The sequence below is a fragment of the Rhinatrema bivittatum genome, chromosome 6, assembly GCF_901001135.1.
Source record: "Rhinatrema bivittatum chromosome 6, aRhiBiv1.1, whole genome shotgun sequence".
Classification (NCBI taxonomy): Eukaryota; Metazoa; Chordata; class Amphibia; order Gymnophiona; family Rhinatrematidae; genus Rhinatrema; species Rhinatrema bivittatum.
The window spans coordinates 197307466-197324277 of NC_042620.1; the positions used below are offsets into that span (position 1 = coordinate 197307466).

The 16812-nt window shown below is 42.0% G+C and overlaps 1 protein-coding gene across 3 annotated transcripts in view; it reads right to left on the minus strand.

Annotated features, from left to right (window-relative positions):
• The window catches only part of IDH1 (isocitrate dehydrogenase (NADP(+)) 1, cytosolic), an 87930-nt gene that overhangs the window by 41035 nt on the left and 30083 nt on the right, over positions 1-16812 (minus strand). For 2 of the 3 annotated variants that reach the window (XM_029606380.1, XM_029606381.1), the window contains one exon: positions 12962-13084. In XM_029606380.1, the coding sequence (XP_029462240.1) occupies positions 12962-13083 (122 nt within the window). In that variant the 5' untranslated portion in view covers position 13084. Of the gene's footprint in view, positions 1-12961; positions 13085-14937; positions 15001-16812 lie in introns of those variants that run through there. The other variant, XM_029606382.1, reaches the window with a different exon arrangement.

Below are 16812 nucleotides of genomic sequence, written 5' to 3' on the forward strand. Positions count from 1 at the left end.
GAATTTGTTGCCAGAGAATGTGGTTCGTGCAATTAGTATAGCTGTGTTTAAAAAAGGATTGGATAAGTTCTTGGAGGAGAAGTCCATTACCTGCTATTAAGTTCACTTAGAGAATAGCCACTGCCATTGGCAATGGTTACATGGAATAGACTTAGTTTTTGGGTACTTGCCAGGTTCTTGTGGCCTGGATTGGCCACTGTTGGAAACAGGATGCTGGGCTTGATGGACCCTTGGTCTGACCCAGTATGGCATTTTCTTATGTTCTTATACTACCATCCACTTGACCAAGATAAACAGACAGTGAAATACTAACAGACATTAGGAAAAATAACAATATTAATGGGAGATTTCAATTACCCCAATATTGACTGTGTAAGTGTCTCATCAGGACGTGTTAAGGACGTAAAGTTTCTAGATACCATAAATGACTGCTTCATAGAGAAGCTGGTCTTGGGAATTGATGAGAGGGGGGACTATTCTAGATCTAATCCTCACTGGAATGAAAGATCTGATATGAGACGTAATGATGGTGCAATTGCTTGGCAATAGTAATCACAACATAATCAAATTTAACATAATCACTGAAGTGAAAGCATTAAGGAAAACTACTGCATAGCATTTAACTTTTATCAATCTCCCTTTTTAAATGAGGACATCAGTTACAGGAAAAAAAAAAATCCACAAAGGATGAGTTGCAAAAGTTAAAAGATTGCATGTGGCATAGACGCTGTTTAAAAACACCATCTTAGAATCCCAGAATAGCTGCATTCCATGCATTTCCAAAGAGATAGAAAGACGAACAAATGACTGTCAGCATGGTTAGATGGTGAGGTGAAACAAGCTATTAAAGCCAAAAGGACATCTTTCAAAAACTGGACACTGGATCAAATTGAAGAAAACAGGAAAGAGCACAAGAACAGACAAGTTAAATGTAAAGCATTAATAAGGTAGGCCAAAATAGAATTTGAAAAGAAACTTGCCAGAGGGGCAAAAACTCAAAATAGAAAAGTTTTCAAGTATATTCAAAGTAAAAAGCCTGTGAGTGAGTCAGTTGGACCACTAGATGGAGGAATTAAAGGGTGCTCAGAAAAGACAAGGCCACTGCAATAAATTAATTCTTTGCTTCGGTCTTTTACTCAAGAGAGCGTTGGGGAGATACTTACACCAGAAACATTCTTTAATGTGCTGATTCAGAGAAACTGAATCATGTCACAGTGAATTGGGAAAATAACCGAGAAAACTGATAAGAACAACAAATCTCCAGGGCCAGATGGTATACACAGAGTTTATTTCATTTAGATTTTTATATTCCCACTTTTTTTCAGCACTTCAAAGTGAATTACATTCAGGTACTGTAGGTATTTCCCTATCCCCAGAGGGCTTACAATCTAAGGGGGTCATTTATCAAAATCGCACTAAGGCATTTTCGCATGCGTTAAGAGCTTATCGCATGCGAAAAGCCCCGTTAACGCATGCGATAGCACCATATGGTATGGTGCGATGCAAATCTGAAAAAGAGGAGGAGTTAGGGGGCTGGGTTTTCCAGTCTGCGAAGTGCTATTGCACAGAATTCACGCTGATTTTAACTACACCTTTTTCAGTAGTGTTAAGCTGTGCGATAAGGTATGGTGATACACATTTCACGATGTCTCCTGAAAGGCCTGTTTTAGAAGAGGGAGAGGGAGCCTAGCCATAATGCCCTCTCCCTAGAATAGGTATTTGTATCCCTATGGGAGGCCCACCTAGTAACTCCAGGTGAGGTTTAGGTATTAGTGTAGGGCAGAACTTTTCAAACTTTTCATGTTGGTGACACACTTTTTAGACAAACATAATTTCGTGACACAGTAATTCAGTCTACTAGCAAACCAGAGGTTAAAGGTTAAACGAACAAAATGTATTTCGACAATTTATGTATGTTTCCTTAAATATATACATATGTTTCACGACACAACCTATCTTGTGAAAACCTCTCATTTATATTAAAAATATATAATATTCCAAGATTAATGTTATTGTTATAATTTATGAGTAACATTAATAAAACAAAGTTTTTGTGTTATTCAATTTACCTCTTTAATGAGATAAATGAGCTTGATGGGATGAACACAGCTTTTGAATATTTGGAGTTAATAAAAACGTCCAAAGGGTATTCTGCGTAATTTTAAAAAGCTGGCCAGTTTCACACTATAAAATTATTTGATAGCCTCATTCAACTAATTCTATGTGGCTAGGAGAGTGAAGTCTGGAATTTATAGGAAGGGACAGAATGTCAATAATAAATCCTGCACCTCCAGTTCTGTAACTCTGTGCATCCACTGAAATTCCCCCAAACAATGGAGCTTGGATGTTTCCCTTACAGCTCATCATACTAAAAGATGTTTTCAAATTCTGGTGTCACCTCACAGTAACAGCAGCGCAAACACCTTCCACTGCCAGGCACATTGTGAACTAACACAAAACCCCGCAAAAAAGACACTCAAAATCTATACTACAATCCCATTGTAACATAGCAGTAATAACACCAAGGATTCAAGCAACAATAACCCTACCTGTGAAAAAGCAAGGGTAAATATTACACTGGGTCCGAGAATACCAATACACCATCTACTGAGGAAACAAAACAAACCAGATTGCTATAGATCCCTTTGCTAGCAGAATCTCTCATCATGGTCATACACACCGAGCAGAGACAGACCCTCACCAAATACAGAATACAAAATAAAGGAGCACAAATTAGACAAAAACTGAAATGGAAACCCCCAAGAAGCCAGACTCTGTGTATTAACAATGGAAAAACAGAACCACCATTCCTCATAAAACAAATAAAATCAAGAAACATAAAGCATCAGTTATAATAGTAAAACCATAATAAAAGAATATTTTAACACTACTGATAAATAGAATTTCTATTAATTAAAATCATATACATTTTTTACAATTTCCCAAACACCAATAAAATATTTCAAAACAGCACATATATCAAATAACACCCAATAATTAAAACTAATAAGGATTTTAAAAAGCCCCTGCTGTCCCCGTCTGTGGGAGCTCTTGATTTCCAGTCACCCTGATATTGTCGAGGATTAGGAGGTTATCCTCTCTCTCACACACACTCACATGTCCATTCTCTCTCACACATACACTGTCACAAACATACACATTCATGCTCTTATACCCACCATAATCTCTCGCTCTCACAGACACTAACACACTCTCAGGCTCTAAGACACTCTCCCCCTCCACACACACACCCCACACAAACTCTTACTCCCCTGGATTTTCTCATACACATTCATGCTCTCACTCTCTCTGGCTCCCTCACATACACACACACACACAGGCAAGCTCCCAGTCACTCACACCACTCCCTCACCATCCCCCAGGCATGCACACATTCATTCTCACACTCACAGACCCCCCAGGCAGGCACCAATTCATTCTCACACATACACACACATATACTACACACAGGCCGGCACCTATTCTCACACATACAAACCCCAGGAAGACACCCATTCATTCTCATACACAGACACACCCTCAGGCAGGCACCCATGCATTCACACACATACAACCCCAGGCAGACTCCCATTCATACACATGCACACACAAAAGGCAGACCCCTCTCTTTTGCCAGCAACCTCGGAACCTCACTCATTCTTCTGCTGCCACTGTCACTGATGCCGCATGGCTATTGGGGAGGCGCTGATTGCTGCTACTGGCACTGAAGCCCATTCTGCTGCCTCCTCTGTGCAGGCCCCGTGGGTTTCCACTTTCTCCATGTTGATCTTGTACATTTTGTGAGATCCGCATAGAGAAAGTGCTACTCTTGCACATTACCAAAGATTACATGTGCCAATCAGTAAAGTAATTTTTTTTTTTTTACCTTTTCTGTCTGATCCTAGTTTTCTAATCGGTTGGTCACAGCTTTTTTATTCCACCTCCCCTTTCTTATTTTTTTGCCAATTCCTATCATAGTCTTTTTTTCTATTTCTTTTCTCTCCATCTATCTTCTTCCCTCAAACACACAGTCAGGTTCTAATTCTCACATGCTTTCTCTCTCTCTCTCACACACACACACACACACACACACACACACAGGCTCTCAATTGCTGTCTCTGCAAACATTCAGGTCCTCACTCCCACACACAATCTCTCAACTCATCTCATACACGCACACGATCTCTCAACTCATCTCATATACACACTCTACGGGCTCTCAGCCTCTCTCTTACCTCTGGGCCTCCTCTTCATGGGTCGCTGCAGGATGGGCTCTGCAGCAGCCCTGATCTTCTCGGGCTGATCCGCGGTGGGGACCCTGCTACCGGGCCTCCTCCTCTTCTCAAGCCGCTGCAACAACGCTGCTCCTCTTCTGCACGCAGCTGATGCTCCTCCTCCTTCCTGCCCATGTGGCTCCGGCAACATTTTTCTTCCGGGGCCGCGTGAGCAGGAAGGAGGAGGAGCACCTGCATGTTTAGACGTGACCTTTTTCTTCGGGCCATGGTGACGTGAGCTCCACCACGGCCCTGCCGATCTTCCTGTTTTGAGATGGAGCGATGAGAACAGCACATGATACTCAGGGTATAGTTGCACATTGATATATCAGAATTAGAAAAAGGTACAGAAAAGTATAGAGGATGGAATGGCTCCCTAGGTTAGGGCTCTACAGCATGGAAAAGAGATGGCTGGGAGGAGGTTTATAAAATCATGAATGGGGTTGAACAGGTATACAGGAGACAGTTATGTACCCTTACAACATAAGCTAATAGATAGCACATTTTAGACAAATTAAGGGGTTTTGTTACTAAAGGGAACAATTCAATTGTGCAGGTTGTTGCCAGAGGTGGTGGTGAAAGCAATTAGTGTAGCTAGGTTTAAAAAGGGCTTAGACAAGTTCTTGGAGGAAGTGTCCAAAAACAATTAGCCATGTAGACTTCGGAAATACACTGCTCCCTGGTTATGAGCAAGAAGGACTGGATCTATTCTTTGGAATCCTGCTGCATACTTGTTACCTGGATTGGCCACTATTGGAGACAGGATACTAGGCTTGACAAAAACAGAAAGCATGGGATAAATACCAAGGATCTCTAAGGAAGTGATGGGAATTATAAAGCTAAATTAATTGGGTGGCTGGTAAGTCTAGATGAGTCATATGGTCCTTTTCTGCCATCATGTTTCTATATTTGACCAGTATGGCAACTCTTATGTTTCTTATTACTCAGACAAAAATATTTAAGTATATTTTTATGTCTGTCTGAGTTAATATCTAGAGTTGGCCACCCCTGTCCTCAAGAACCACAGGCCAGGTATTCAGGATATCCATAATGAATATGCAAGAGAATTTGCATACATTCCCTCCATTGTATACAGATATAGCTCATGCATATTCATTATAGATATCCTGAAAACCTGACTTGTTCGTGGCTCTCGAGGAGCAGAGTTGGCCATCCCTGATCTAGGGCCTTTCCCTTACATCAGAAGGCAAACTTACTCCACTTAAAAGCATATTACCTTCTACTGGATTTTCTTCTAGAACAGTGGTTCCCAAACTTGTCCCTTGGATCCACACCCAGGTTTTCAGGATGTCCACAATGAATATGCATAAGAAAACTTTGCATGTACTGCCTCCATAGCATGCAAGTTCTTATGCATATTCATTGTGGACATCCTGAAAACCTGACTGGCTGGAGGTCCTCCAGGACAGATTTGGGAACCTGTATTCTAGAACAGGGATTCTCAACTCAGTCCTCAGGACACCTAACTAGTCAGGATTTCAGGATATCCACAATGAATATGCATGAGCTACATCTGCATACAATAGAGGATATGCATGCAAATTCTCTTGCATATTCATTATGGATATCCTAAAAACCTGACTGGGGGTCTTCCAGGAAAGGTTTGGGAAACTGTTCTGAAAACCAGAAAGATCAAAGATACCTCATCTGGCAAATTCAAGGAAACGAGAACTTCTCTCTCAACATCCAGGCTGTAAGGACTAGGGACCTGATGCTGGGATGGAAGATCATTCCCTGATTGTGTGTGCTGAGTGTGGGAGAATTCCTCAGCTGAACTGGAACCCTGTCCTGTCTGAGCTTCAGAAGAATCTTCGTCACATTTTTTTCAAGTGGGGTTGGGTTTTTGATGTAGAGGTTTTTCACTTCTTCGTAGTTTGAGTTGGTAGGTGCCTCGTATTACCGATACATAATTGGGGCATTCGATATAGCACTATCTAGATGTCTGAACTGTTAGGATATATGCTTTTTTTTTTTTAAACACACTTTAACCTCTCATAGGCAGCTGATTTAGTATAGCTATTCTAGCATAGGATTGTATGAATGATTTTATATATGTGTAATTGCCTGAAAAGTCAGAAGTTTCAAATTAAATCAAATCTAAAAAGATGAGATTGGAGCCTTCAATGCCATGACTAGCACTTAAAAGTGCTTTTTTGGGTATACCAAAAGTGTTTTAGAATAAGAAAAAGAAGTGATGTGAGAAAGATGAGCACGGAAGAAATAAAAACTTGAAGGGATGAGGAGATTCGTGCGGGAACAATCGTGCAGAGCACAGCTCTGTATATTTAAAGAAAGTTCCATGTCTGGCCACCCGGAGGACGTCCCAGACAGCATGGCTAATTCAGCCTGATTATCAATGGAAAATTTTAGAGTAACAGACGTCCTCAGCCTTGCTTGGTCGAAGTCGGATTTTCCTCTTCACCGCCACGGGAATGGGCTCCCATGGCGACCTTGCTTCGTCGGGGTTCGACACTGCCATTCCTCCCATTCCACCCCTAGGCTATGTGATGCCTGCCTCACCAGCCAATCAAAGGCTTCCTCCCTTCTTCCTACTCCCACTGGCAGGTAGAAAGGAGGCGGCTTCTGATTGGCCTGCACGGGGGCAGGCAGAATGAAGGCGGCTTCCCATTAGGCAGTGGGGGTAAGAAGAAAGGAGGCTTCCAATTGGCCCGCGGGGGCTGGAAAAAAAGGGAGAAGGAAAGTACAATGGGGCAGTGGGACACGTGACACACCTGCTGGTGCTTAGTGACACACCAGTTGAGAAGCGCTGCTCCAGCGTACAATTTTCCTAGTCTTGTTTATTTGCTATGCTATACTTTAATTTTGTTTCATTTCCTTTTTCTGCCCATTTCTCTGTTTATCCCCGTCTCACCTTTTGTATAGTTCTTTCCTTCTCTATTTTTCATCTCTCTCATTTTAGCCATTCTGTTCCCTTTCATTTGTACCTCTCATTCCACAATTTATGTATCATTTTGTGTGTTTGATTTTCCCCATCTCTCTTCACTGCACTCGCTCATTCATTCACTCTCCCTGTATTACTCTGTCTCCATTCCATTATCTGTTTCCAGTCCCACACTTCCTTTTAGCTCCTCTCACTCTCTTCACTATTACCACCCTCTTGGGGGGCCTCAGTTTTGTGCTTGTGATTTATACTACTCCTGGCTCCTGCTGCCTACCCACTGCCCCCATCCCTGCACTACTTCTGGCTCCTATAGTCCCTACTCTGTGCCACTGTCTAGAAATGGCCAAGTACTTGCTAGAGACCGGATGTCAAGTCAGTAAATCCATAAGCTTTACTTTAAATCCTGTAAATTCCTACCATTACATGCCTTTCTCAAGGCTAAACAGTGAGTGGCAAAGGTGGGATTGGTTTCTGGGCCTCCAGGCTCTGACTTCTAGACATCACTGCTAATATCTGGGTGCTGCACTTAGTTAAAAAAAAAATCCTTTCAATAACTTGCTTGTAAACTGAAGTAAAGCATCAGTTGTAATAGCAATATAAGCACAAAACCAGAACAGACGTCTTCCAATTGTTCTGTCAGGCCCAACATTGCAACCTTTTCCCTATTTTCGCAGCAGACAATACTGTTGCTGATGCTTAGCAAATCTCACTAAACTTTGTACACAGTTTATAGTGTTCATAATCTAATCCTTTAAAATAAAACCCTCCCTCTTAATAAATGCCATCATTCAACCTGCAAAGTATGCTGAGCTTTAAACTGAACGGTTCTGGTTGGCTAGAAGCACTAGAATATGGAACCCTTCTTTAAAAAAGTTCTTCAATTAAATTTCCAAGTCATTTGTTTGTGGATTTGCGACAAGCTTTACTAATCGGTTTGAAATGAACACAAAATTACTTGTGTAGAACTGCCATGTGACCCATTTTCTTAACACAGTCCTGCTTTTTAGTCATTTGGGCACCTTTCCTAATGCATTTTGGTACTTGTACTGCTGATTACTACTTGGCCTTTTAGCTAAAATCAAACTCTGACCACAAAATAATCTATGACTACCGCCCAGTCTCTAGCCTTTCATTTTTAGCCAAACTAGATGAAAAGGTAGTCTACTTCAAACTCTTTGACTTCCTTAAAGAGAGAAACATTTGCACCCGCACAATCAGATTTCAGAAAAAGGTCACAGCACTGAATTTGTCCTACTAGACTTAACCAGTGGAATCTATTTAAATACAAATCAAAATGCTGGCTCCATCCTAATGTTACTGGATCTTTCTACACTCTTTGACAAGGTTGATCATAGCCTCTTGATTCAGCACTTAAGGAATATTGACACTGAGGATACTGCCCTTAGGTAGTTCCAATATTTTCTGACCAACAGAACTCAGACTATGTGGGCCAAATGAACAGTCCACTCCAACAAACCTCATGGCTCTGTTCTTTCCCAGATTTTCTTCAAAATCTACATCCATCCTAGCTGTGACCCAATTCTATTCTTCAACACTGAATGTCACCTATATGTAGATGACATTCAACTTTGTGTGAAACTTGGATCTGACTAATCCTGTCCCATAACCAATCTCAACAACTATCTGATGGAAGTAGCCCAATGGCTCAGCAACCATAAACTCAAACTTAATCCTTCCAAATCTGAACTTCTGATTAAGCTGGTGAGGTCACTCCCTAAGGTCCATTCCCTCCTTATCAGGCACCCCTTCCAGCCCAAAGATTCTGTACGAAGCCTAGGGGTCCAATTTGATCCTAACCTCACTATAGAAACCACATTTCTAAAGTACTGAGAGCCAGATCGGGCAGCTATACTATTTCAATCAGTTATCTAATACTAATACTAATCACAGTCCTTTAGATTACTGTAACTCTCTTCTGAACAGTATCTCCCAGATCTGTTTGAAATGACAACTCCTCGTGCAAAACACAGCAGCAAGAATCCTGGTAGGGGCCAAACTATCAGATCACATAAGCCATCTTCTATAGACTACACGAGCTCTCGACTGAAACCAACTGCTTCATCTTGAAAATGTGTGAACAAATAGATCCTGGATTATCTCACCCGTCTCCTTGCTTCTATACCCTGGCTAGAGAGCTCCGACCCTCACAAAAGGCCCATCTTTCCTCCCCATCCCTGACTTCTGAAAAACTGAACTCCACATGACTAAGAGCCTTCAACTGCTATGCTCCTAAGATCTAGAATGAGGTGCCTTTACCCATCTGCCAGGAAATAAAAAATTACCTCACTTTCTAGAAAAACCGCCAAGACATGGCTATTAAAGCAAACTTTTCCCCCCAACTGGCTCATTAGGAATATTAGTTTTCCTGCACTTGGTCCTTAAGCCATTACCATGGCACTCGCTGTTATCAACCATTTTATACCTCTTTTAGTCTTAAATTCTGTAATCTGCTCTGAGACCATATCTGGCAAAAAGCAGAATATCAAAGATTCATAAACAAGCAAATGTCAGAGTCATGAGCTGAGGACAGTCCCTTATTGGACTTCTAGCTGAAACTGAGAACCTGTATAACATGGGGGAGATTAATACTCTGCCATCGGACCCTATAAAACTATTGGAACATTGGCCAAACTGGGAGAAGTAAACCTCCTGTAAAAGATAAATAAAATAAATATATAGTGCCAGTTTCAACGGGAAGACTACAAACAGTAGAATGTATGGAAGTGTAAGTCTAATCAGATCACTTGTCAGCTCTGCTAGTTTCCAAAATAGAGAAGCAAGACTATACATTACCTTTACAGGAAAAGGCCTCTTGCTCCTTGGATGTGGAGGTGCTGGTGCTAGTGTTTGTGTGAGGAAAAAAATGCAAAAGGACAAGAACAGCCCTTACTGCAACAGCTAAAGTCTGACCAAATAACTACAACTAAAGTAGCTCTGAAGGGAGATGCATCCTGATTACTCAACCATAGGAGGCCACTGTTGTAACTGTTCTAGTTACATAAAGGAGCTGAGGTGACAGGGGAAGGGAAAATATTAAAGGCTGTGCAGATGCAAAAAGTAAAGATGGCTTCTAGGAAAAAAATTAAAGGTGCAAAAGGTTCTCCTTTTATGAAGAGATAAATCCTGATAACAGTTATGATTAGGTCATTTATTTTCAGTTTTTCCAATGACACCTTACCCAAGACAACTCACTGCATAATAAATAATAAAAAACAATAGTAAAGAGCAAATAGAGTGGATAGGAAGAGATGCTACAGTAATGGAGGAATGCAGATAGCTGGAGAGGCAAGCCCAAAGCGGTGGGTTTTTAACCAAGACTGGAAGAAAATTAATGAGTGTTTTCAGTGTGGCGCACCCTCGGGTCAGCCACTAGATGGCCCTAGGTCCCTGCTTAAACTATATCCCTGTGAGAATTCCACACATGCTATAGTTACACAATGTTAGGTTCCATATTAGGAGCTACCACCCAAGAAAGAGATCTAGGCGTCATGGTGGATAACACTTTGAAATCGTCGGTTCAGTGTGCTGTGGCAGTCAAAAAAGCAAACAAATTTGAGAATTATTAGAAAGGGAATGGTGAATAAAACGGAAAATGTCATAATGCCTCTGTATCGCTCCATGGTGAGGCCACACCTTGTATACTGTGTACAATTCTGGTCGCCGCATCTCAAAAAAGATATAATTGCGATGGAGAAGGTACAGAGAAGGGCTACCAAAATGATAAAGGGAATGGAACAGCTCCCCTATGAGGAAAGACTAAAGAGGTTAGGACTTTTCAGCTTGGAGAAGAGACGGCTGAGGGGGGATATAAAGAGTTATTTAAAACCATAAGAGTCTAGAACAGGTAAATGTGAATCTGTTATTTACTCTTTCGGATAGTAGAAAGACTAGGGGGCACTCCATAAAGTTGGCATGGGGCACATTTAAAACTAATCGGAGAAAGTTCTTTTTTACTCAACGCACAATTAAACTCTGGAATTTGTTGCCAGAGGATGTGGTTAGTGCAGTTAGTATAGCTGTGTTTAAAAAAGGATTGGATAAGTTCTTGGAGGAGAAGTTCATTACCTGCTATTAATTGAGTTGACTTAGAAAATAGCCACTGATATTACTAGCAATGGTACCATGGAATAGACTTAGTTTTTGGGTACTTGCCAGGTTCTTATGGCCTGGATTGGCCACTGTTGGAAACAGTGTTCTGACCCAGTATGGCATGCTCTTATGTTCTCCCAACCTGGAGGACTGGAATTGTTTGTCTCAGCCTATGTATTGCAGATAGTTTAGTATTCGGTGTGGTTTTGAGTTAGCTTCAGGAGTAGTACGGATGCAGTTTTTATAATTCCTGCTGATTACTCCCTGCTTCATCAGAGGTTTAGCTTTGAGGAGAATTCTCACTGTGCATTCCCCTCATTTTTTGCAACGAGATAGATTTTTGCTGGATTCTCTCTGTGAACTCCCGTAAAGGACTGAAGACCTGCGAGCCTCAATCTGTTTCCTAGATGAGACAAGCACCAGTGACAGTGCCTACTGCATGAGATTTTTGATGGCCAAGATGCATCCTGATTTTTCAGAAGGGACAGTTGCACCATTTGTGCCCAGGGAAGCCTTCTCCAAAGGACAAGGGCTGAAGACCTGTGAGCCCTAATCTACTCCCTAGAAGGGGCAAGCACCAGTGATAGTATACAGCAGTCACTGGAGACTTTTGTGGCAAGCAAGAATTTGGATATTGTTTGTGGGGAGGTTTTTTTGACCTACCCCACCTCATAAGGGTTCTAGGGCTGGGACAGCCTGGGTCCCAATTTCTAAGACTTTTCCTGCACAAGAAGTCACCAGCACCAAGACTCAGAAGGATCAAGATCTTTGGAGACTTCCCCTAGGATCTTCACCCTATGGGACCAGGACAGGCTGGGTGACCATGAATAAACTGGACCCAGGAAGGACTTTGTGTTTGAGGGGACCCCTCCAATAGGATTCCTGTTTGGCCCACTGGGAAAGCTTTGGCACTTTAAATCACCATGGGAAGCTTTATACAGATACCTGAAAAAAAAAAAGGACACCTACCCAGAAGAGAAAAATCACATCTGTAAATTAGTCAGCTGGAGTTTCACCTTTATGGATAAAATGGACTTTACTGATTCTTTAACATTTGAAATTAAACTTTTAATTTAACACCCAGTGCCTTGTCCCAACATCTCACCCCTTGAGATTCAGTATCTAACACCACACAAGGGAGAAACACACCATTTCCTGGGCCATAAGCAGGAGCTTCCCCCCAACAGGAAGGATCCACGCTTGGTAAAAGTAAAGTTATGGGAGAAGAGCTAGCCAGAGCAGGCCCGAAGAATAAATAAGTGTGTGTGCCCTTTGGACTTAAACCTTCCAACAAAAGGGTTACATCAGCATTTTATAAAACAATGTGGAAAATCATTTAAAAAAAAAAAATCCACACACCACATTGAATCAGGAAACCTAGAGCTATGTTTGCTTCTGGGTGGAAAATTCTAACTGCATTTAACTTGGTGTCCTTACTAACTGGGTGAAAGATCAGGACATCTGATCATTGCCTACCATAGTGACTGCTTTACAAGAAAATCGAACACACCAAAAAGAATCTGCAGCTCTAAAATCCCCTCCCCCCGCTTAGGGCTGAACTCTGTTCGGACCATCAGATCTTGCAGGTATGCACCACATGGCAGGACAGAAAACCCTGATGTGTACAGACGTTAAGCAGTTAAAGGTGAGCTACCTGTGTAAATCCAGATCCACATAGGGAAAAATCAACTTTTTCTTGATCAGCTCCCAAATCACTCGCGTCATCTCATCTCCCTGCATCTCAACCACAGATCCTCCTGGGATTTTTCTGGACATTCTGAAATAAGAGCAGATAAAATGAAATCAGATTTATCAAATCATTTTTAAGCAATGGTTTCCATGCCTGTTTGTATGGTTGAAACCAGAATTTAGAAATTCCTCCCTCCCTTGTCCTATCTGACCAATAGCAACCTTGCTACAGAGGACTTTATTAAAAATGTACTTACTTTCTTTATACCACCTGCTTTTAGCTTTCAAAAAGCCTCAAGTATTACAAACAAATCTAATAAATATTATCCTCAAAAGACAGATCAAGAGTGTTATACAATCCAAAGTAAACTACCACCACCCCCACAATCCAAAAGGATAATGAAACCACCCTTCCGAAAGCCACATAAAACCCAACAGTTGACAAGATACCCACAATTCTTCAAACCAAATTACGGTAATTAAAACATAAGTAACTAAAACCCCTCAAGGTAGTAAGCAGCAGCCCCTCAATCCAAAAGGGACCAGATAGTTAATACCTGAATATACATCCCTCCCATCCTACTGTCTAAAGGCCACTCAAAAAGCCATCTCTCGGCTTTCTTGCAAAATACAAGATAATTAAGTCTAAACAGGCCTCCAGTGAAACTAAGTTCCACCATGCTGGTCTGAAAAAAGGATAAAAGCATGCCATTTTGTGATTACCAATTTCACAGAGATGGTACTTCCAATAAAACCTGCTATGAGCAGCTTGGATATCTGTGGCTTGTAATAATGAAGTAAGAAGAACAAATATTGTGGAATAGCTCAATGAAGACATTTGAAAATGACGGAGAGGATTTTAAACTAAAATTATCTGTTCAACAGTGTGCTAAATGTAATCCCTAAAAAGGATGAGAGTAATAAGATCTGCACTTGTCTTGCCCTCTACACATATCGCAGCCGTTCCTGAAAGTAATTCACCTTGAGCTAACAATGAAAAAGGCATGAGCTAAACAAAGCTGCAGATGCTTCAACCTAATAGCAGGATGTCCCCAAGACAGGGAGATCTTTTCTACTAAAACAGGTACTTTGCTTATATGTCTAAAAATCCACAAAGATTTTAACATGGGACACTTGCATTTCCAGCAATAACTGGGAATCCAATTGGACTCCCAGACGGCAAACCACTTACTTGGTTCTAATTTAAACCTTACAACTGAGGGAAAAAAACTTTCAACTTCTTTTTTCATCTGTTAACCAAAGCAAATCAGTTTTTGTTGGGTTAAGTTTGAGACTATGCAGATCATAACATAATATAAAACTGCAGTCAAACCAAAAGATCCAACAAGCCCGGTATCCTGTTTCCAAAAGTGGCCAATCCAGATCACAAGTCCCTAGCAGGATCCCAAATGGTAGATGGATTCCATGCTGCTTATTCCAGGGATAAGCAGATTTCTGCAATTTCACCTTAATAATGGTTTATGGACTTTTCCTCTAGGAACTTGTCCAAACCTTTTTTTTTTTTTTTTTTTTTTTTTTTTAAATATAAAAGGTAGCTACACTAGCAGCTTTCACCACATCCTCTGGCAACAAATGTCAGAGCTTAAATTAGCCAAATACATTTCCACTGCTTGCAAGAATGCATTAAGATTGTAGAGGATTGTTACAGGTTCAGACCTGGTCAGAGGCTCCTGCCCAGGGGCTCTGACCTGGGGGACTAATCTCATAAGCACACAATTACTTGGATTATACCTGGGGGCTTGAACCCAGCAGCTTATCCCCTACACAGAGAGCCACACACAAACTTGGGTTCAGTACAGTTACGGTTCCAGGTAAGGAAGTAAGTTTATTTGAGCAATAGAAGGATAGAACAAATAAAATCAATTTGTATAGAAAAAGTATTGGTAGATAACAATTGCTACATAGATATAAAAAGCTTACATTTTTCCAAAGGATCAGCCACAACATCACGTCCAGGGCTCTCTCTCGCTGTCTCCCCTTATACACTACAAATGCTTGTGAGAACAGCCCCATTCCCTCCCTCTGAGTTCTTATCAGTTTTTCAGACACAGCTGTGCGGCCTTGATCCTCTCTCAGGCTTTAGTATAAGTTAATTGCTTGCTTTCTCATCATAGACTTAGGGGTAGATTTTTTTAAAAAGCGCAATCGTGTACTTTTGTTCTCACAGCAGGCGCAAACAAAAGTACGCAGGATTTTATAAGATACGCGCATAGCCGCGCGTATCTTATAAAATCCTGGATCGGCGCGAGCAAGGCTGCCGATTTTGGGCAGCCTACCTCCATTCCCTCCGAGGCCGCTCCGAAATCGGAGCGGCCTTGGAGGGAACTTTCTTTTGCCCTCCTCATCTAAACCCCCCCCCCCCCTTACCTTTGTCCCTAGATTTACGCCTGCGAGAAGCAGACGTAAATCTATGCGCGTCAGCGGACTGCTGGCACGCCGTCATCCGACCCGGGGGCTGGTCCGGAGGCCTCGACCATGCCCCCGGGCCGGCGCCACGCCCCCGAAACACCGCGTCGTTCGGCCCCACCCCCGACACGCTCCCTTCAAAAAACCCCGGGACTTACGTGCGTCCCGGGGCTCTGCGCGCGCCAGCGGCCTATGCAAAATAGGTGCGCCGGCATGCAAGGGCCCTGCTTGCGTAAATCTGGGTGGATTTACGCGAGCAGGGCTTTTAAAATCCGCCCGTTAGTAGAATAACTAAATAAACACTCTTGCCTGTTCGTAAACCTTTCACAATGCAAGACAGTAAACAGGAGTTCACTCAGAGGTTGGTCTGTGGTCTTCAAACCAATCTGTGTCTGGGTGAAAACTCAGAATCCATAACGGCCTAACCTCTATATACATCCTCAGCAAAAACTAACAATGATTCCAACAAGGATATACAATTTATGGCCAGTGAGAGTAATGATCAGATAACTCCTTTATCTCAACAAATGGCAGGCCACCCTATATCTCTGGATAACATCAACCACAGGGGCTAAATGGTAAAGAGTAATGAGGAAAACATGGATCCCTGTGGCACTTCATGATCTAGGAAACATGGAGGTGGACAGTTTGCTATTCCAAAAGATGCTCTATGTCCCTACTGTACAATTCATATATACATAATTTAACTAAAATATGAGATTACTGCATGTTCACCGACAGTTCTCTAGTTCTATGAACTTGTTACAGCCAGTCTAGTCCAGGTCATTTCTACTACTGTAAGGTCTGCTGGCCAGCCAAAATGTATAGTTTGATCTCAAGCTGCAGAGAGGAAACATGAGAAAATATTTCTTTGCTAAAAGATTTGTAGATGTTTGGAACAAATCACAACAGAGGTCATAGGAACCAATACAATGACATAATGTAAGCATGTTTAAGATACATATGCACAGGATATTAGTATGAAGTGTTAGGAAGCTGAAATGTGGTATTTCCTCAAAACGCAAGGTGAAAAGAAAATAAGGTGCTGATAAAAGGAAGAAAAACAAACTAGTAATGCTGCAGGCCTGTGGCAGCTGGGTCAAAACCAGCAGGCTACCAATCTCTAGAAACCAACTAGGCCAATGCCAGCAGGTTATTGGTGGCCATGTGCAGATCAGTAAGGAATGGGGACAAGTGGCTGGATAGTCATGGCACAGCCTCACTAGTTTCAACACTGTTTAGATCAGGGGTCCCCAACCCCCGGTCCGCGGACCGGGACTCGGCGCCGTTCCCCCGGCTACCATTCGTTGGCTGCCGCTATTGCAGGGAGGTGGGGCGAGGCTGGAGACCCGCCTCCTCCAACCCCAAAAGGGAGGAGGCACAACCTGA